General features: G+C 41.7%; 1 protein-coding gene across 3 annotated transcripts; it reads left to right on the top strand.

Annotated features, from left to right (window-relative positions):
* The first annotated feature begins 4,645 nt into the window (after window positions 1-4,645).
* Window positions 4,646-20,701, top strand: Kdm5 (Lysine demethylase 5). Of its 3 annotated transcripts, none has more exons than XM_086983072.1 (15): window positions 5,045-5,173; window positions 9,890-10,230; window positions 10,841-11,031; window positions 11,182-11,398; window positions 11,611-12,582; window positions 12,696-12,844; window positions 12,970-13,782; window positions 14,000-14,144; window positions 14,532-14,821; window positions 15,006-15,405; window positions 15,613-15,829; window positions 16,391-16,626; window positions 17,306-17,671; window positions 17,767-17,981; window positions 18,324-20,701. In XM_086983072.1, exons 3-15 carry the CDS (start codon window positions 11,000-11,002, stop codon window positions 18,547-18,549), a joined length of 4,278 nt encoding a protein of 1,425 aa, XP_086839198.1. In that variant the 5' UTR covers window positions 5,045-5,173; window positions 9,890-10,230; window positions 10,841-10,999; the 3' UTR covers window positions 18,550-20,701. The 3 variants fall into 3 exon arrangements, with proteins under 3 accessions (XP_022655046.2, XP_086839198.1, XP_022655047.1); XM_022799312.2 differs by lacking the exon at window positions 5,045-5,173 and adding an exon at window positions 5,719-8,187; XM_022799311.2 differs by lacking the exon at window positions 9,890-10,230 and having other exon boundaries at window positions 4,646-5,173.
* The last annotated feature ends 1,506 nt before the right edge of the window (window positions 20,702-22,207 follow it).

Below are 22,207 nucleotides of genomic sequence, written 5' to 3'. Positions count from 1 at the left end.
GACTATGACGCCAGAGAACTCCGAACATTGTCAAAGCAACGCTATGAGCGAATTGTCTGCCCACTCGGATACGCAAGCCTCTCTATAAAAAAAAATATTATGTATAAACTAGATTATGCCATAGTTTTCCCTTAGTAAAGGGAACATTTGAAGCGAGACACTTTTTTTTCTTTATCACTTTAAAACAGTTTGCACACGAGTCTCAACGCAATTTTTACTATAACGCGACTAGCATTTGTATACTACTTTTTATTTTGACGAAAAATTAGTTACATAATTTAATCATACGAACATAAAAAAAAATAAAAAGTAATTGGTTCTACCGAATGCAATAGATACCTTTGAACTTCAACGTTTCCATTTCAATCGTGAATGAAATCAATCTGATGATCGTCCTATGAACAAAATTATCGCACCAAAATGAGTACACGTTTGGAAACACAGCATGATCCCATATCTGAGACGACAGCTGACAGATTGATGCAGCTGACTGACAACGCGTGAGAGCCGCTTTGATGGTGGACGCGCGAAATTGAAATTTAGAAATATCTCGCTTCTTCGATGGAAGTCTCATTCATTTAGGCACCATTTGTCATACGAAGTTGAAGCTCCACCAAGCTGTAGCGTTTTATATGAGACAATAATTAATGCTTCTTATACGACAACGGGTATGAAGCCAGAATCTACAATAATACCTTCTTTGATTAAGGCAAGTTTTCTCGCAAAGGCAACATAGAGAACATTGGGTGGAAGTCTGATTTAACGCAAGAACTTTGGTTGGCTTGAATCGTTCAAAAGGCTTCCACCCGTTGCCATTCGTTTTTATTTGTATTGATATTATAGTTTAGAGGAACAGATCTTCCGCTGCTGAACGAGAACTAATCGATTATCATTCCCTAGGTATTCTTGTAGTGGTTATATACTTTCGTGGACCTATTTCGTAAGCGTCAATGTTAGTGTAAATTAAGTTTTATTTTCGCTACTGTTGGAAAATACCACAAGCATCACTTCTATTAGCGATCTAAATGAGAGAACAAATTCCTAAGGGCCTGTTAGTGCAACAATAGTAAGAATGTGAAACAAAAAAATCAACATGTAATAACAGAAAGTAGCATTATATCAAGATTCATTGCCCGAATGCTTCAATAAGACGTGCCATAGATAGAACAAATATTGTCTATCTATTACTACATTGCTACGGGAAACAATTCTGTTTATAAAAAACACTCGTTCTCCCCGACCCTCCCCCACGTCCCCACCGATGTGGCACATATAAGTTACGTGTTTCATTGCAAATCAAAAGGACTCACGTACGCCATTACTATACAAATGTTATTAACTAAACTCCATGTTGGTGGTCCTTACGAACTACCCACTTACGTTCTCTTTGTAGATCAACATCAAACAGGTATACGGAGGACTCCAAATCTTAGCGCTATGCCTGATTATATAAAATGAATCACTAGTAATAAGTAAGGAAATCTAGTTTCGGCATGACCTAAGTTCGCCTAATAAGAACCAGCATCGCCTAGCGTACCACAACACCTGAAACCTAATGCACGGTTGACACAAGTGCATTAGCTTCAGAAAAGTTTCAGGCAACACATACTTAAGTGCATACAGAAACAATGCAGTTATGTGATTAATTCTAACAGATAAGCAGAACGAGAACAGTGGTCACGAATGATGTTAGACAAAAAGCACCCCTACGCCAGTCATCCTTGGTTCAAGCAGGTATAGTGAATTTTTCTGTCGTTTGATATTTCAACGACGGCACGGTAAATTACCTAGCTAGGCGGATTCGTCTGACGTGCATACACCATGCGCGCCCAGCTAAACTTCCATGCCGCAACTGTATCTATAACTGAAATGGAATGGTCACTTATCGCGGCAGAAAAGAAAGAATATGTTAAACATATTTTACGCATCAGTTAAGTTTGAGCCCGTAACAAACACACGCTCAGGTGTGCACCCTCGCAAGTTATTACTTGTGAATAGCCGTCTAGGGATTTAGCGAAGGGTTGACCTACTTATTCGCTCTCATACGACAGCCTCTGGGCGACGACAATATTCAGTTGTTGTGACGTAAATTTGTATCGAGTATTTGATGATGATAATGATAGCATTACTAGCTCATATGACTTTGTGACTTAGTAATTTGAACTACGGTAGCGTAAATCTACGCGTTGTGCCGCTGGCGCCACTTTTTTTAATGGTAAGAACCTTCGTAAACTTAGAATATACGATAGACATAATGTTATATTACTCTTTTTGACGAAAGTAAAGCAGTAATTAAATAAAATATGCCATGGATAAAAAACACGCGACCTAAGAGTCGCGCTATCCGTCGCGTTTTACCGCAAACAAAACCCTTTTTTTTGTTATGACAAACAGCCACTCAGACCGAGAACTTTGAAAGATATAAAAAACGTTAGATAGTACAACGTTTGCCTCTTCAGCAAGATGACTGCGATTTCTCATTTGTGACCTGTCAGTTGCTTTCGGCTTTCCAACAGAAGCCATTACATTACATGAAAATTGAAAGAGGCATGTGGCCTCATATCTTTGTACAGATCGAGCAGATCTTTCACCTAATGGAATTATTGAGGTTCCACCTCATTGTGCGCTCATATGATGCGGTACAAAGAAACTCACGGGTAAAACTGGCAATGTTGGTCTTCCTGCCAGCCGAAATCCATCCTTTCTAGGTGGGATCAAAACCTTTTAGAAGCAAGAGGGAAAAGGCTACAGAAACAGCAATATTCATTAAACTATACCTTGAAAGATCGCATTTTTAAACTATTTCATTATGTGCAAACTGGCTCATTATTAAGTGACTTACATAAAATGTATAATCTCGTTCATGTACTGCTGCTTGAGTTGAGCTCGGTATTTGTCTTGCATGTGTCCTGTACCGTAAGCACTAGGCCAGGCAGAGAGCAAGTACCCTCATGTATTTTCATATATCATGAAGAAAAAAGCAAAAAAAAAAAATAGGCCTATAGTTATATTGACACCGAGACTTATTTTACATTATTAGTATAATTACGAGTTGCCCACGGCGTGTTTTATCGGCAGAAGCAGGACGACTGGTATCTAATTCAATTCAAACTGCTAACGCCCAGTGTGAAAACGTTTACAGCTCTACTGAAAACAAAGTTAAAATAAAAAAAGTTCTGCTTAATTCGTGATACTTATATCAATATCATTAATATGTTACAACGGAGGCTGACGCGTGTCGCAAGTGGCCTGAGTAACAGTTCTGCTCGAAACCACCGTACCGACGACACTGACACGACGATCACGATCAGCACCCTCTCTGCCCCGCTTCACACCGCTGCCCTATTCTCTCCCACGAATGGTAGACAGCGCCGCAGTCAATAAATACCATTTGCTATATGACAATGCTGAATAGTAGTTTGTAATCGGACTGGTCATTATATATGTGGACATATATTTATACGCGTTAGTATCAATAGAGTTGATCGGGCTTACATTAGCAGCACAGCCATCTTTCGAGCCCTTTCTAAGCTGTAGAAAGAACGGCACGCCAATAAGCTTAGGCGCTCTCTCTTTCTCCCCACAGTCGTCCGGTGCTACCTGTGCTTATGCTTTGACGGCTGCTTGTTGTGTGGATGGGGCCCGTTTTGCAGGCGAACGCTTATCAGCATCACCGCCTGTTTGCCCGCTGTTGCAGATGTGCTGGTGGCAACCTGAAGCGAACCACAGAAGGTACCACTGACATCAATTCGCGCCGCGCTAGATCTCCTGCTTTCTATACGGAAGCTTCTATAGGCGTACAAACATCTCCGCATAAAAACACAATCAGCAGCGACGTTGATCATATATAGAACTATACACACATATACATGTTTGTTTTTGTAAAATCTTACCGTATGTCAAGTAAATTTGAAACAATCTGCTGACTGCATTTACTTGCGCTCATTTAGAGAGTTTAACATGTTGTCTGCCATGGTATTTTTTTTCAAATTTAAATATGTGGCGCGCAATATGGTTCGAGAAAATGTTATGAACTTCAAGTCAAGACGGCTCTAACCTCTTAGGCAGATAGAATGTACGAAAAAATCCTATGACTATAGTTTCTGCCTTGCTCATTAAGTGCAATGTGTAACTGACGTGCCTATGTCACATAAGATAGTATTAATGAGCGTTTTTGCAAGTACTTTACTTGTTGTACTATATTTAACGCCGGTGCCAGTTGGAGCTGGGGGCAAATCGCTTAAAACTCACTAATAAGCCTATTCTAGCGACATAAGAGGTCACAACTGCATTATTAAATAGGTGTACGGTCAAGCTTGTATTCTGCTTATGAGTACTAATTTGCCTAAGCGTATGTATTTCCAAATACATTTATCTATGCGGGAATCGCGCATGAGGTAAATTCAAGATTGCCTATTTGATTAGGTGCCTGCGCGTGTGCCCTATCTGCATGGCTACGATGATCAATATGAATTTGGAGTGTCTCTGCGATGCAGCCGGTGTGTCGAGTTCTCTGTTGAACGGCAGTGGTACGTTCTGTGAAGCTCTTGTGGTACGCCGCGGTTCGTGTGGTCGAATATGGCCGCCGCCTTGAAAAGCAGCGGTAGTAGCAGCAGCACCACCAGTCGCAACGCCCGCAGCAGCAGCAGCACATACACACTCACAGACATAGACAGCAGTGAATAGATGTATAGATAGAGCAAGAAAGCGAACAGCAGTAAGCGAGCAGACAGACGGACAGACAGACAGACAGTGGTAGTACTAGTGGTAGGCTTGCTACTGGCTGAGTCGAGTTCAGTTCAGCGCAGTGAGTGAGGCAATCGCCTGTCTGCTTAGGAGTTCTGTGCGGGTGTTCTGAAAAAAGACGATCGAAAATTTTGCTTAACCACCGGAAGTGTGAAATTCTCGTTGGTTTTTTTTTCTGCAGCGCGTCCATCGCTGCTCTCGTGCGAGGGAAGCGGTTTTCGTTCGGCGAGCGGTCGGCCCCAGGGCCCACGGAACGACCAGCTGCAAAGGGAACACAATAATGGCCGACGATACTGAATTTGTGCCCCCTCCGCAGTGTCATGTGTTCGAACCTACTGCCGAGGACTTTAAAGATCCATTGGCATACATTGCTAAGATTCGCCATGTCGCCGAAACGTCCGGCATCTGCAAGGTGATCCCACCAAAGGTACGTTACGTGAAAAAAGTGACTATCGTAGATAGAAAAAAATTACAAATGTGCGTGTTTTGTCCCGATAGATGTTATTGTGTCCTGCTGCTGGTGTCGATATAGTGGAGTAGTCAACAACTGTTGGCTATATTAACCAGTTGCACTGTGTTTCACGTAAAGGTTAGCCTTCGACTCGTTCGAAGGATCACGAATATGAAAGACTATGCCTATGCATTTCGGTGGATGTGGTTAAATTTGGCCACCACTACAAAGATGGTGTTGTCGCCGCTACCAGCTTATTTTGTTAACTGTTGTATTTCTATAGCAGCATTGGAGGCACGTCAGCGCTACACTTTAGCCATAGCGGCCTCTATATATCATCGCCATAAAGCAGCGACAGCAGCAGCAACAAGCAGACTTCGGTTGTGTCCTGTAGGGCCGACCCACCAGGTAACCTTGGGTTAGTAAAAATTCAGTTCCTAATCGCTGAAGGGGCATAAAATTTATTTATGTTAACAGCAGGCTCGGCAATGAGTGCAAGCCATTGGCACTCGTCTGCGTTCATTTAGACTCTTCGAGTTGGGGTGGAAATGGGCAGACACTCGAGGGTTTCCACGTGAGGATATAGCACTTCTATTTCTTGCCTGTCGAAACGCGTACGGCCCTGCACATATGTAGCGTTAGCCATAACGCGTCATAATAAACTACCAGTTTCCACGTAATTTGACCAATAAACTCTGGGGGAACAGCCGATAGCTGACGTTTGCGATATTGGGCTTACCGGCAGAAATAGTTTACTCGAGAATTTGGCCTGGGAAGAGCGGACCGGTCGTTATTGGCCAATTACCTACGCAGCGTTATAGGTGTTAGCCCGTAAATGGGTAACACCCCGCTTCCCCACACACTAACGCCTTTAGGCCTCAGCATCGCGATCAGTAATTCGCAGTAGTCTGATATATGGAAAATAAGCACGTCATTGTTTTGCCTATGGTGAATTGACCGAATATGGACAATTTCTCGATACAAGCGGTTTGAAGTCGTATTGAAATGGAAATTCTTTAGAGCATTCAATTATGTGTGTGGCTATCTCGGACCATAGACCGGCGCGAGGCCTCGATCGGTCGGTGGTAACGCAGTAAGGATAAGACAATGAACGGCTCCACCTTTTCGTTGTTAGGTTTTGCCGGTGGCCTTAATTGTCATTACTATGTTATGTTGATGATACTGTCGTTGTTTTTCTTCGTATCTATAATAATGACTATCTCCGTAAGAAAATTGTGTTTATTAAGGGGCCAACTGCCATAATGAAACGATCTTCCTATGCTTGAATTTCGTATGGGGCTATAAGTAAGCAGTAGCGGTGAGTGTTGTCCACCTAAATGATGCAGGAAAGTAGATTTAGTACAGCGCTGGTAATATATTGCCAACGTGAAGCGATTCATGTATCACTTTGGTTTCTGTCATTTGCTGGAAACGTGTGTAAACGATATGGATTTGAAGTGGATTAGAATCGGAGCTTCATTCTGATAAAGGGCATTTGTTAATTCGACCTTCATCCATTCATTCATTCATGCAGCTGTAATTGTCGTAGCTGTGACATGTTCAACAAATTATGGTACCGGGTGTAGTTCCTCCTCGTACGGGTGTGTGTACCTCATTTTAACACTGTCCGAATTTGATATCATCGAAGGTTAGCGATGGCGCGTTTGATGTTCAATACGCCATGTGAGAAATATCTAACGAGTGAAACCTAAAACGACGGTTGCCCTATCAAACTATGATGGCGGTGACGAAGACAACGATTTTTATTATTATGACGGGGTAGCCAAATTTGTCAAGGAGTATTAGCCAAGGTTAAGGCGTTCCTTATCATAATCAATGTGATACTGCTTAGACGCGATCTGGCTTTTTACTGAAGCAGGAGAAATTTGAGTGATGGGAGGTAGTGCGACTTGGCGGTAGCAGCAACCCAATTGGTGCTAGTGTTTATCGGGTATAGGTGGCTATTCGACGGGTCCACGTAGCCGCCATTGCTACAGCGAATGCACCCAGCAGCAGCAGCAGCAGCATCACCAGGAGCGTCGCCACCATCATGAATGCTGCGTGTATGGCGTGCACTGCTGCTGGTGATGATTTGTCAGTCTGGGTTTTCTGCTGTTGTTATTATAGCCCGCCATGTTACCAAAATCGTATGATATAGGGTAATGGGCTAGGAGGTAAGCTCAAGGGAAAATAGATTGAAGAAACAAGGCACGCCCCCTTCTTGCTGATTTAAAGTAATCTGTTGACGTCAGTTCTCGCGTGTTGTGGTAAATGTATCAGTGAACATAGGAATATATCGATTTGTGCGTATGCGGGGGCTGGGGAGAAAACGTTGGCGAATGGGGGGATCATTGGTCTTCAAGCCTTAGCATGGAGGTGATCCATTGATTAAGTGAGGAGAAGCGAGGAATATATCGCGAGTGCTTAAGCCAATTGCATAGATTAAGCTCAATTGAAGTACGAACCATATGTCCGTGCTGCTTTCGTTTATTCAGGAGCCGACTTTTCGGTTTTCAGCTGCTTTTACTCGTTTTTCGCTTCTTAGTTATACTGCCGTTGTCGTTGTTGTTGTTCTTATTATCGTCGTCGTCGTCGTCGTCGTCATTGTTAAGACTACTCTGACTGCTGTCGGTGGTCTTGATGCTGTCGCCATCAGTGAATGCTGGTGTTGCTGCTGCTGCTGCTGCTGACTGACTGACTGACTGGCGTGATGTGTTTGGTGATCGTTGGCGTCGCAGTGGTGCCGACATGTTGGACAAGGAGTGATTCGCTTTTGCTGTGACTGCGACAGGCTGCTTGCAGTTGCTGTTCGCTCATTTGCCGACGGGAATTTCTGTGCGGATGCTGCGGCGATGCCTTGTAGATCGAATGAATTTGTTGAGAAACAGATAGCTTAGGACAAACTTTAGGTCTCACTTAGGACAAACTTTAGGGGAAGAATTCGGGATAGGCTTCGTTCCTGTTGGTTGAGCACTTCGAATACGAACAATGTAAGCGTATCGTCATCATAACTTATGCCTGAAATGTGCTCCTGTTAAATTACGACGAATGTAGGTTTTATGGAAGTATATCAACTTTCTCAATCTGGTTTCAAGTTTTTCAGTTTGGTTATCCAAGAAGATCCAATGCTTAAACTCCTGCAAATCCTAGGTATTTAGGTGAAAATAAAAATTTTGATTTGTCGCGGACATAGGCCTAGCTGGATTTGGCCTTGGTGTGTACATTTAAGTGTTTACTTTCCAGTAAACGGAAACGCAGCAATATAGTGCATTTCCTTTGCCTACGTTTACATGTCTATATCGAGATGCATATACAAAAGTGGAAGTCTTACAGTTCTTGATAAACAGATAATTTTAAGTGGATTTACCTTAACTTCGTTTTCGATAATGACAAGTACGCCATTACGTTTCGGAAGGACTAAGCCTTACGTGCCATCTATCTGGTAGAAAATTAGATTGTAAAATATTTACCCAAATAAGGAGAAACGCATTCTAGGCAGCATTGCACGTATCGGGAACGCCTTTAACCCTTCATATCAGTTTGAACTGTTCGACATCTCTTAGTATTTGCATTCTCAGACCATTTTCCTTGTTATGAGATGAAAAAAAGTCCCTAGAAAAGGCGATAAAGTGAACTAAGACCAATGTTTATCTTTCAAAAAAGCTCTGTTAAACTATGGTACTAGGCGCCTGGCGTAACGCCTAACGTCGTTCGGCCAAGTCTAAATATCAGAATGATTTTCGCTTTACGACGTTGAAATGTTTTTCAGAGAATACAGCTTGTTCACCAAAGACGTTCTCAGTGAGAAAAAAATAAATGGAGGAAGTGCAGTAGTAACTTGTAGTTTTTTGAGTATTTACATATTGGCTATTCTTTTATAAGTAATTACCTGGCATATAGACAAGTGAGTACCATATAGAACTGAACAATGGCTCATTATGGAACAGCTTTACCAGAACGGTTAAATTATTTGATCTACGAATGAATTACATTGGAAAATAATATTCTTAGAAATCAATACCTTAGCTCTTTAATGCTTAGTGTTCTTGGGATTAAGCACCGGCAAGATTTCACGGGTGTATTTCATAAAGGCCGTTGAAAATAGAGTAGAAGAGTTTACTAAATGCAAAGCGGATAGAAGCCTTGCAGTTATGGACAACATGGTTCAAAGTTCTAAGTCGCTTGAATTGCAAACCACTTTATGCACCGTTTGCGTATACAAATGTAACTGAAATTTTAAGACGATTGCTTGAAGAATAGAAAAATCGCACGCATCGTTTTCGATTGGGAAGAAATTATAATATAACGAATAGGTGTACTTAAATCGGGTTGGCCGGCATCATTTGTATGAACTGGCCCGGGCTAAATAAAGCATTTTTTTCGTATAAACTTATGCAATTTTCCATTTGTTGGTTCATTTTCTAATTGGCAAACTCACCACTCTACTGATATGTTGGCGAAATGTTCGATTGATAAAACGAGTGCTTTTTCGATGGGAAACGGAGAGACGCTGACCTTATCTGCAAATATGCCTTTGGCCTAAAGCCCACGCGCCTGTGTCGTCTATAACAGACTTGCTAAAGTTCTGCGACTCAGCCCAAACATTCGCCGCAGTAAATAGTCGAAAAACTGGTACCAACCCAATTCTATCCTGTTTTTCATGAACTTCGTCGATCTGCCTTCTCATTGCAGCGACTTTCATCATCATGAATCTGCACTAGCCTTGGATGAATATGGCTCCAATCATGTTGGACATGAAGACCTAAGTGCTTTTATAGCTCACGGCGAAACGACTTACTTTTAATTTGTAGCACACACGTCATATAATAAATGTACGACGTATGTTTTAGCTAGTAGAATTAGTAGTAATAAACATTACGGAGTTTGACTCATTTGAAAAACGACTTAGTTAGCCATCGACGAAGCGTCCATAGTTGAAAAAGGAGGAGAACCGACTGAGTGGAACTTCAGCATTGTATATCAAATTTGAATATAATGCAGCAGAAAAACTCCTCCTGGTGCAGATTTATGCGGTAAGTATGTAGCAAAAATATGCTTTATTACATATGAACGTATAGTTACTCTATATTAATTAAATATTGTGTTTTCTGGAAACGTACGAAGAAAAGTCAGTATGAGAAAATTGCAAAGGGTTTGTTCCTACCTAGTTCAGATACCTGGAACTCTAGATGATCTTACACACATAAAAACGTTTACGCTTAAATTGATTAGGCTACGTCACACGCTTAAATAGGCCATAAATTTGTTTTTAGGCTCAGGATACGAGTCCTACAAAAATGCACTTTGTCTTGAATTTAATTACCATTATATTACCTGCTTAAACACTTATTGATATTGCAGACGATATGGCTAAATGTATGCGAGTCACATGTGGATTATCAGATGTATTATCAATTCTTTTTAATTAGAGTAATATTGCCACTAAAAGAAAACCGAATATTCAGTTTGGGTCCTTAACGAAAGAATTTAATAAGTTATATTAATGAGTAATAAACTTCAATCCATACGTGAAGTTCAAGCATTGTGTACTCATTTGTCAGGCACATAGAACAAAAATTGTTCCTAAATATGTTCATTTTGTTCCACGCTAACGATACGATATTCTTAATTGCTTTTTTACAGGATTGGCAGCCCCCGTTCGTCGTCGATGTTGATAATTTTCGATTTACACCACGCGTTCAGCGACTGTCTGAGCTGGAGGCTTCTTCTCGCCTTAAGCTCAATTTCCTTGACAAAATTGCCAAATTTTGGCACCTTCGTGGCAACACGCTTAAAATACCTATGGTCGAGCGTAAAAGCCTCGATCTCTTCAAGTAAGTGCTTCTGTCTTTATTAGAATATGCGGTATTCTTTCTAGACGTTTTGTATTACTTTCTGAAGATGTATGCGTATTCCAAAAGAAACTTATGACTTCGGTAACGAACCGATTATTTGATTGTCGTCGACTTCAACCACATGACTAGGTTACATCGTATTGTGCAGTCAGAGGGCGGTTTCCATAAGGTCGGTCGTGAGCGAAAGTGGTTCCAGGTAGTGCAGCGCCTGGGTCTACCTCCGGTGAAGTCGCTTTCGACAGTACTGCGCAATCATTATGAGCGAATTCTGTTGCCGTATGATATTTTTAAGCAGACTGGAGGATATGTTGCACCAGAAGCGAAGCCCACGGTTAAGATTGAAGAGGTAACTAATAATGCATTTCAGCAAAGATCCTTTCTGCATTATTACATAATGTACGCCGTCAGTAACGTTGATCGGCACTCAAAAGCCTAATAAGATTACACTATTTGGCGGTGTTTTCATGTATATGTCTCTACAGTGAACTGTATTTTACATCCTTGCATAGGTCATAACACTATTTTCTCATGTTTTTTTACACATCGTTGTCATAATAGGTGGACAGGGATTATGTACCACACGAGATTGTTCAACGGCAGAATATTCCACCACCAAGCACGACCGGTCAGAGGCGGAGCAAACGTCACTGCGATGCATCGCAAAATGAAGAGGGAGCTAGTACAACGACCGCCGTAGCTGGCGGCGAAGTGTCCGACAATAAGGAGCTCAAACGGCTAGCCTTCTATGGTGCCGGACCTAAGCTTCCAGGTTATTCGCCGCCTAAAAAGAAAACAAAAGATGAGCCGATTGGCGATGAAGCCGTTGCGCACATCATGTGCAAGGCATGCGAGAAAGGTGACGATGAAGACCGACTGCTACTGTGCGACAAATGTGATGCTCCCTTTCATACGTTTTGCCTTCGTCCACCGCTTAATGATATACCGAAAGGCGAATGGCGTTGTCCGGGCTGCGTGGCCAGCGAAGTTCTCAAGCCGAAGGAAGCATTCGGTTTCGAACAAGCACGGCAAGAATATACACTGCAGGAATTTGGTGAGAAGGCGGATCGTTTCAAGCGAGATTACTTTCATATGCCTATTCATAAGATCAGTACTGAAGTTGTTGAGAAGGAGTTCTGGAAGGTGCTGAGCGAGATTCATGCAGATGTGACAGTCGAGTACGGTGCAGATCTTCACTCAGCCGAAGTCGGCAGTGGCTTCCCTACTGAAAATACACCAGGTCTGATGCCGGAAGACCGTGAGTATGTCACATGCCCGTGGAATCTAAATAATCTCGCCAATCTAAGTGCATCCGTACTTCGGCACATCGACAGTGACATATCGGGCATGAAGGTACCTTGGGTGTATGTTGGCATGTGCTTCTCGACTTTCTGCTGGCATAATGAAGATCACTGGAGCTATTCCATTAATTACCTTCATTGGGGTGAACCTAAGACCTGGTATGGAGTGCCTGGCGATGCTGCAGAAAAGTTCGAGTCCGCTATGGCGGCCAAAGCACCCGAACTTTTTGAGGTGAGACCCCTTTTCCAGATTGAAGATTCGTGCGTATGGTATAGGCAATTCTTAAACAGCAGAAAATAGAACTTACTAAAATCATATGTTTCCTTTTAACAAATGCTACGTAGGCTCAGCCTGACCTGCTGCACCAGCTGGTGACAATTATGAACCCGACTGTGATGCAAGCGTCGGGAGTGCCCATCTTCCGTGTGGATCAGAAACCTGGCGAATTCATTATTACCTTCCCTAGGGCGTATCACGCCGGGTTTAACCAAGGGTGAGTTCTTCAGTGAGGTCCATTAAAATTTCAACATGCGCTATCTCGACAAACGATTCGTAATATGCTACGCAGTTAACTGCGTATACATGACGTTTTTGTTGGTTGCGTTGTTTAATTTTCAGTTACAATTTCGCCGAAGCGGTTAACTTTTGTCCTGCGGACTGGCTCCCTATCGGCCGCGCGTGCGTACGCCATTATGCTCTGTTGAACCGATTCTGCGTATTCAGTCACGACGAGCTCGTATGCAAGATGGCTTCCGACCCAGACAAAATAGATATTGGGTTGGCGGCGGCCACCTTTCATGACATGCTTAATATGGTAGAGGGTGAATGTCAACTAAGAAATGAGGTCAGTGATTGGGGTGTGACAAAGTCAGAAAGACTGATCTTTGAAATCATCCCTGACGATGAGCGGCAATGTGCCACTTGCAAAACAACGTGCTTCTTGTCGGCCATAACGTGCCAGTGTCGCGAAGAGAAATCGCATCGTGGAGATAAGGAGAATAAAGATGAGAAACTGGTGAGCAACATGGTTTGCCTTAACCACGCAAAGAATCTCTGTCATAGCTGCAAGCCCTCGCAACATATCCTGAAATACCGATATGCGCTCGACGAATTGCCGACGATGCTGGAAAATCTTCGACGAAAGGTAGAGGCCTTTGATGAATGGGTGCGTAAGATTAAGGAGCTGCTAGTCAAAAATCGCAATCCGAAGCCAAGTCTTGAAGACCTTAAAGCCTTGCTTAATGAAGCGAATGAGCATAATTACCCATCTGTCGATGTTGGGGCCGCGCTGAAGAAAGCGGTGCGGCAGGCCGAGACATATGCCCAATTTGCACAGCAGCTGTTGGCAACTAAAGTTCGAACACGGCGACAAGATGTGAACAATCAGCCAGTTGGACGGCTGACCAAGGAAGAGCTGGCTAAGTTTTACCAGTAAGTAGAATTGTCAAACAAAAGTATAGAACTGTAATGTTCTACGTCATATTGAATCTCATCACGTATGCCTATAATTATTTGTTAGGTTTAATACGAAATATCCGCGAATAAGGCTTGAGCTGCAAGTGCATCTAAAATGTAGTGATATAGTAATTTCTACGTTCCGTCTGTGTATCAATGAAGACTATAGATGATACCTGTTTTTCGTTTTTAGGGAAATGCAGACAATGCAGTGTACAATCAAAGAAACATCGATTATTCGCGGCCTGATGGATAATGTCGAGAATTTTTGCACACAGGCTGAAGGGTTCCTTAAGATGGATGACTTCGATGAGTCTATTCCGCTTGAAAAGCTCAAGGTACTCCTATCTTAATTTCTGTATCGGTATCGCGTTTTAGGAACTGTTAGGACAATTCCAGTTGTTTGTATGGCAGCCCCTTGATTTTGGAGCGACATAGACTTCAGTCTGCGCATATTTTACATATTATTAGAGTAGAGAGACAAATATGGTCTGTTAAAAATATTCGTTTCTTAATCCAGTATTTTATTTGTTGTCGTTTTTCATCAAAAAGCTGCACGTCGTATTGTAAAAAAAAACATTTGATTATCATTAGTCCGTGTTTGTTGTTAGAGACGGTGGGATCGTAGGATTTGCTTTGCAATACAATTTTGTCTTTTACGTAGATGCCCTCTAGCGAACAGATGTGACAGACGAACTTGTTTCGTTTTTTTGGTGTGTGTCTAGGAGTTGACTGTTCGCGGTGAATCGTTGGACGTGGAGTTACCTCAACTAACACAGTTACGGCATAAAATGGAAAGAGTTGGTTGGCTTCGTAGGGTAAATCGTCTGCTGGCGGCGCGAAGAAATTCGGAAGATGCCGTCGAAGTCAGCCTACAGGATATCCGAGGCCTTCTGCGAGAGGGTGTCAATCTCGCTCCTCATCGCAATGTTGAGAGCCGTGCCGGACAACTACAACAGCTACTTGTAGATTGCGAAAGGCGCGATGATTGGGCTGCTGAGGCTCTGAAGGCTAAGTAAGGCAAACGATTTAGTAAGCATCTGTTGTACATGCAGTAATAAGCCATTAAGCGGAATAATAAAAACCAGGACTTGTTCATGGTTATTCGCAAGGCAAATGACGGATTAGTGGTTTTAGAAAGTTTATAATAGACGCACCGCCTAGCCTTTGTGTGTGATACTATGTTGTCTGTATTATAGGCCGAAACCATGCATTGCCGACGTGGAACCTCGTTTACAAGAAGCCTTGAAGATTCCTGTGACGTTACCATCAGTGCTTTTGCTTGAAGAAGCATTTTTCAAGGCGAAAGATTGGGTAGAACAAATGCAAGAACTTACAAGCCGTCAGAGACACCCATATCTTGAACAGCTAGAAGCTCTTATGAACAAGGCAAAGCACATTCAACTTGGACTAGAACCCTCCTGGGGAAATCTTGAAAGGATCATCGATGGCGCCCGCGCTTGGAGAGAACGAGCCGCAAAAACGTTTATGAAAAAAAATACGCCAGCTGGTCTTCAGCTTCTCGATATCCTTAGTCCCAGAGACGATCCGCTAAATTCAAGGGGTGTGCGAATTAATAAAAAGGATGAAATCAGCGTTGTGAGTATTCATATTCTATACATAATTTTGTGCGATAAGAATATAAAGAACAAAATAGAATTGAAAAATCTATTGCTGAGGCGAAGTGTTGTCACTCATGGGTATGGACTGGATTCGTAAACTTAGACATTCGCACGATAAAAAAAACTACACGTCACTGTCGAGTAACTAAAGCTTGATGATTCCACTCAATTGTTGTTGTTTAAGGCGGAGGCGTTCGAAGCTGCCGCTGCTAAGGAATTGGATTACTACCGTAGATTACGGCGGCACAATCAGCTTCGCAGGCAGCGCCGTCATCCAAATAACGGCAATTTCAGCAATAGCGGCGATGATTTATCGATTCTTGAAGAAAAACACTGTATCTGTCATAGACCTTTCACTCGAAATATGCTTCAATGTGTGTTGTGCAATGACTTCTTCCATTGTGAGTAGTAGAGTGCATCACAAACAACGATGATTCTAAGTTGGAAAGAATTGTTTTAAGTATGGACCGACTCGAATTCCTAATTATGGTTTAGTATATCTGAGCATTCACGTAACGGAAGTCGCGAAGTCTACTATTAGGGTCCCTAACATCATTTTATTATTTTGCCACTTGAAGGCACTGACTTTCTTATCCAAATATATTAAAAGGAATTTTTCAGTCAAGACGAGTAGAGAAAGATTACCTAAAGGATCGTAATTAGTGTTCAAATTGGCTATTGCAGATCTGCAGAATTTTCTCTAATATAAATGTGCTCTGTGGGATTAGATTGTTTCGAAAAGATTTTGTTCAAGGCTTTTACCCTTTGAACGAACTGTGTGAATCAGTATGCGAGTGTAAAATTGCTACGTAAATAGAAAACATAATTTATCACTTGTGATGGCGTCCACTGCGCTGACATCATGTACATAGAAAAGTCGTAATAATTGCACGCAATTTTATAGTAATGTAACCCTTGAAAAGTGAAATTGAAAAAACTTTCGATTTTTTCTTGCTTTCTAGTGACGTGTGTTCCACCATCGTGTATAGCTCAGGCTATAGGAGCGCCAGGTGACCGTTCACCAACCGGCGGTAATGGAGCAAACGGTGAGGGAAGCAGCTCCGCTGGAGAAAGTAGCGGGAAATCTCAAGTTCGTAGCACTTATTCAGGCACAACAAATCTCACTCCACCGAAGTTTCTGTGCGTCTGGTGCCAAAGGGGCCGAAGACCTCGACTTGAGACAATTCTCCATCTGCTCGTATGTTCTATACTACCGTTTATTAGTGAATTTTGTATCTTTTAATGAAAACTGATTGGCCACGTTGGATGAGTTAGCTGGCTTGTCGCATGTTTTGTTTGATATGTGTACCTATGTGCTGGCCAAAGACATTTACATAAGTTTCCACGATGTTGCGACTTACGAAAATGGTTAGTTAGCATGTTCCTAAACAACTGCTGAACGATGGGTGCCAAAAACGACCTTTCTTGACGTAGTGTACCCTGTAAAATTGTACATTTTGGTTTGGAGCATAAATTCCCTCTAAACGTTAGCCAGCTCGTCATCGCAAACTTGGAATCTGTTAATGCTGTGCTTCATTTCTGTTGCTGTAAAAGTGCTTATCTTCATAATCGAATAGGCACACATCAAATACAATGTGTTAGGTGAGACACCATCTAATTGGTGCTGGGAATGCCGCTTATCTTTCATAGTGCCCCATGGAAGCAAAACTATTATTTAGTCAAGAAGACAGATTCTGGACAAAGATCTGCACCAAAGCATATAGCTTACCTTAACCCCTATGGGTTAACTTGTCGACGCACATCTCTCAAATTCGGCGTATATAGGCCACCCAAAAAGGAGTGAAATCGAAACTCTAGTCTGACCGCAACATAAAAACGTTTCTAATGTTTCTTTTCTTGTTTTGGGTCATGTGTAGGTACAGCTTGAAAACCTTCCCGTTCGCGTGGTGGAGGGTGAGGCTCTTCAATGGCTGACAGAACGCGCAATGCTGTGGCAAAACAAAGCGCGACAAGCGTTGCAGGGTCGGGAGGTAATCGGCGCTGTGCAGAAGCTGCATCAAATTGCTATGATGATACAGCAAGGCGAACTTGAACACCTTGAATCAACGTACGGATTTGCGGCTAAGAGGAACTCTTCAGGTGCACAAGAAGGCTGGTACTATTCAAGGCCTCTGGTTCATTTACCCGGCGATATTCTTGCCAAACTCGAAGACCTCATGATGGAGGGTGATCTGCTAGAAGTATCTTTGGAAGAAACCATGTCTCTTTGGAGAGTAATCTCGGTATGTATCATGGCCGTGCTGTCGAGGCATTTGCTCAGGTAACTGGGTACCAAAGATTGTGTCTAATAATTGCGGTCGTTTGCTTCCATGCATAGTCAACTCGATCGAATTTGCCCCCTCTGTCAGCAAGCGGATTCGACAGCGCGGAAGACAGTCCACGTAAGAGGGGCCGGAAACCCGGTTCGGCATCTGAAGATGGTCGGAGACGAAGAGCCCAGGCGCCCGCAGGTGCAGTCAGCTTGAGCGTTCAGGAGTACGAGGATAGTTCGTCGGGCGGTGGTGACGAAGAAGATGATGACGATGAAGACAAGTTCGTGGTTGCTTCATTTTTCGTTATGTAGACTTGATGTAACGTCACATAAATTGTTATTATTAACACTTATAACGTGTTATGTTTATATCATGTCCACGTTGACTGATAGAAAAAATATCAGAAGAATAAAAATCATACGATTATTACTAATACGATTGTTACCTTTTAAGGATAAAATTATATAGCCAGCAACAGGCTGTAATACGATTAGGCACATTCTCTACAGAATAAACGAACGGCAAATCAAGTGTAACGGAGAACGTTTAGATCATCAGTCCTTTTATTTCAGGTTTCATACTTGATTCCCATTTAACGATTTGCATGTTTTGTTGCATTCAGGTGTTCAGCCGACCAATGTGAGCGCCCAGAAGGAGAGGCTGTTAATTGGGTGCAGTGCGACGGTGGCTGTGACAAATGGTTTCATATGCGCTGTGTCGGCCTTCCCGATGATCATCAAATGGATGACGATTTCATCTGCAGCGTGTGTAGCGGTCAAGATGAACCATCAGCTGCAGGTGGAAAATTACAGGCGGGCTCATCTCGATCAGCCTTAGACTCCCGGTAGAGTCTTGCCCAGTGACTGCACGAACAGAGATCGATGCGAAAACATCAGCATCGAAGCAGAAAGTGTGGAGCGCCGCAGATGACGGTTTTTTTATTACAATGAGTTGAACGTAAGAATTTGGATGGGAGAAGAGTATGTGGGTCCCCAAAGAAATGCCAGAGGTCGCTCAAAAGTTCGGGTTTTTCGGGAACATTGGCCAAGGACTGACAGGAAATTTGGCGCCTTCCTGGTAAAACAAAACAAGCGAAACTGTCCGTATATGTGCCCCCCAAGAATTAACTCAAACTGATTGTGTTTATTGATGAATATATCAGTCGTGCTGACCGATTTCTTAGTGGCTGTTAAAAATGTTGTGAGTAAGGATGAATTGTTCATTGGCGCTATGTGGTGACAAATTTTGGAACAGTTTTTTTGGCTTCGCAAGGTAGCCTATCAAAGATTTGTAAAGGGAGTAGGATACGATTCAGAGCATGAGTATCAAGCAGCTTTTGTTCTATTATAAAGGAAAAAGTGGTGATTAGAAAAGATTTAAGAGAACGAAACGGGAGATTCAGAATGATTCTATGAATCCACAACGACTGTTTTGCGAACTCTATAAATTGGCTGGTATTTCTCGAAAAAGATAATAGAAGAATGGCTGTGAAATAGGCGTGGGGAATGTTGTATAGCGTGTATATAATGTACGATAAACTTGTGCTGTTATTGCAAAGAGACAGATAGCTATTACAGCTGACATCAATAATATGATCATTATTGTAACTATTAGAGAACTATATATATATATATATATATATATATATATATATATGCATATATATAGAGACCGATCGAATAATATGAGGAGATCAAAGATATGTTGATTATATGATATCGCCAGTCATGACAATGTGGACAATTATTGTACGGATTTGATGGAAAAAAGATAAACATACTGCGTTTAGTAGAAGATTGTATTTAAAAATCAACAGGTTAAGCTTTCGAAGTTTAGCAGTATAAAACAGCATATTTAGTAGCGGAGAAAACTGATACAGACATGCCACAATAGGGCCGTTCATTGATGCCGCTGATACAATGTTCGAAGGTGAGGAATAAGGCAAATGGTTCGGCAGGCAGAAGTTGCTAATTAGTTAATCATCGTATTTCTTGGTAGTAATAACAATTATTATTTACTATTATTCTGAGGGTAAGCTTGTAATAGTAAAGCACAGTTAGTAGCTAATGATAATTTGTCATCTAAATGACAATGATTATTATGCCCAATAAAATACAACAGGCCGAAGGGCGAACCAAACCTTAAAAAGAGCGACGGAGCTTGCAGTAAATAGAGGCCAAAGACACTAATTTGATCGTCGTAATATAATTATACAGTGATAGACCTACCGATTATATTAATAGATAGCGGCATCAATGATAGAAATGCATAACTGAACATGTGCACACGCATATTATAAACACTATTTTGTCTATATATTAAATGCCTCGCGAAATTTTCAGTGGATATATGATGATAAAAATTAGAGAAATAATAGAATGACCCGCGCAGACACCTATTTATTCCATGAACCTAAAGAAAATAGTGATTGACATAGCATTCTGCCGCCGTCGTTAGCGATTTTACGACGGAGATAAGATAGATACTGCTAACATGAATGAACTAAAATAAGCATTAACTATAGAAACGCGCAGCCTCCAACTCGTCGGGAAGTTGTCCTGGATCAGAAATAGGAACAGATTTCAGGGAATTATTAGATAAATATAACAGTGAGCGAACGGAACCCACGTAGGACAGGAATCATAACTGATGGATAAATTGTTGCAATTACTAAGATCGCCCCATCCGTATGAACTCCCTCATATCGTATTTTAATACCCATGATTATCATTTTTGTGATAATTACGATTGCCTGTTATCGTTGCTAATAATGGAAATTATTCTAATAATTCTAGTCCTATCCGGTAATATTTGTATCACTTGTGGTGGCAATATAACTAATTAGGAGGAACCATTTGTATTGAATCATTTCTGGATAAATGCAACCCTGCTAGATGGAGATCATGCTGCAAAATAAATCCTCATATACAGGTGAGCGATAAAAATAGCAATAAATCAAAAGATGAATGAAAGCCACCGCCGCAGTGCAGTGACAACCACCGTGTGAGCTCTACTTTCTGGTCGGCCTAGTTTTCTTGATCTCTATGACCTTTTTTGACGCAGAGAAGTCGTTCAAGACATTCACGTAGAATGGAACATGGACTAGCGTACGGAGTACTCCTCCTCTTTACTTCGCCTGGGGTCCTCAAGTATCAGCCGCACCTAACTACCAGACACATAGAAACACACAAACAGTAATAGATAGAGGTAGTAAATATTGAAGAAATATGTCGAGAACAATGTTGGTGATGATGGTTATCGCAAATACATCCAGAAAGGAGGAAAAATATATTTGAGGTACCACGTCATCGACTGGAATTAGTCTGTCGTGTCCTTCTAGAAAAAAACTAGAAAAAGCGTTGCAAACATAATTCACACCTTCGTTACATATGTATACAGTGTGTAATGAAAATGTGAACAGGCACGGTCAAGAGGAATTGATGCAAGAGAACAGAAGCTGTACGAGGTAGATAGCCCTACCATGAAAATGTCTCTCGTCATCTTCTATGGAGCGAATGGGAAAAATAGCGTCGGAGTGAGGCTGATATCAGTCTTACGTGCCCTGGACACTGGTCCGATGTTGCTTTAGAAGTTGAACCGGTAAAGGTAACTTTAAGCGCCGATAGGCTGCCTACAACTGAATGAACTACGGATGGACGAACGACGCACACTTGCAGAACACACTACTTCCATGCTCAGGGAATCCCACAATTGAGACACCCTGTAAGCGAACTAATATATATATATATTAGTAGTATTATATATATATATATATATATATATATATATATATATATATACATATAGATTAGTAGCAGCAAAATAAGATATGTTGGGAGTGCATCACCGACCGATAGGCCGCTAAGCCCCGAAGTTGAAACAGGAAACAAAAAGAAAATAGATTCTGAGAGCAGTACACGAGCATGCAGAAATTGAGAGATATTGGCACGAGTTTAACGAAGACGACGATGCAAATATAAACAAAGTGTAATAAAAGTTATTAAACGTCATTCAGGATATGACAAAAAAAATCATGTTTTCTATCAAAACAAAGCTATTAGGTAAAATGAATACTGTTTAGGAAAAACACAGCATGATCCGTGCATATTGTTTTATAGTATGACTGCACCAGCCCCCGTCGTCATATAAATTTGGTACATCTGTAACTTACGTGTAAGTTAGCTAGTTGGTTGTTCCTTATAAACGTTTCTATTTTTAATTCCTTTAGAAACCAAATGTATACAGGCAAAAACTTTGGGTACCCTTGACGGCCGGACTGCTCGCATCGAACTATGTCGAAAATCCCATACAAGTACTGGCTTTCGAAGGCTTTCATGGCGCACGTTGCGCGAAAACAGCGAATTCGATAGTCGAGGCTTCAGCGATGCATCTGTGGAACTATTGTATTACCAAATGGTGAGTCTCAAATCCAATAGATTCGCATTTGAGAAGAGCGAGGATTGCTGAACATTGTCTAATTAAAATTGACGCTAGCATTGAAGGATA

Source organism: Varroa destructor, unplaced genomic scaffold (assembly GCF_002443255.2).
Source record: "Varroa destructor unplaced genomic scaffold, Vdes_3.0 BEIS01000003.1, whole genome shotgun sequence".
In the NCBI taxonomy this organism is placed as follows: domain Eukaryota; kingdom Metazoa; phylum Arthropoda; class Arachnida; order Mesostigmata; family Varroidae; genus Varroa; species Varroa destructor.
The sequence above is the reverse complement of the archived record's forward strand: the minus strand, read 5'-3'. Positions and strand labels throughout refer to the sequence as shown.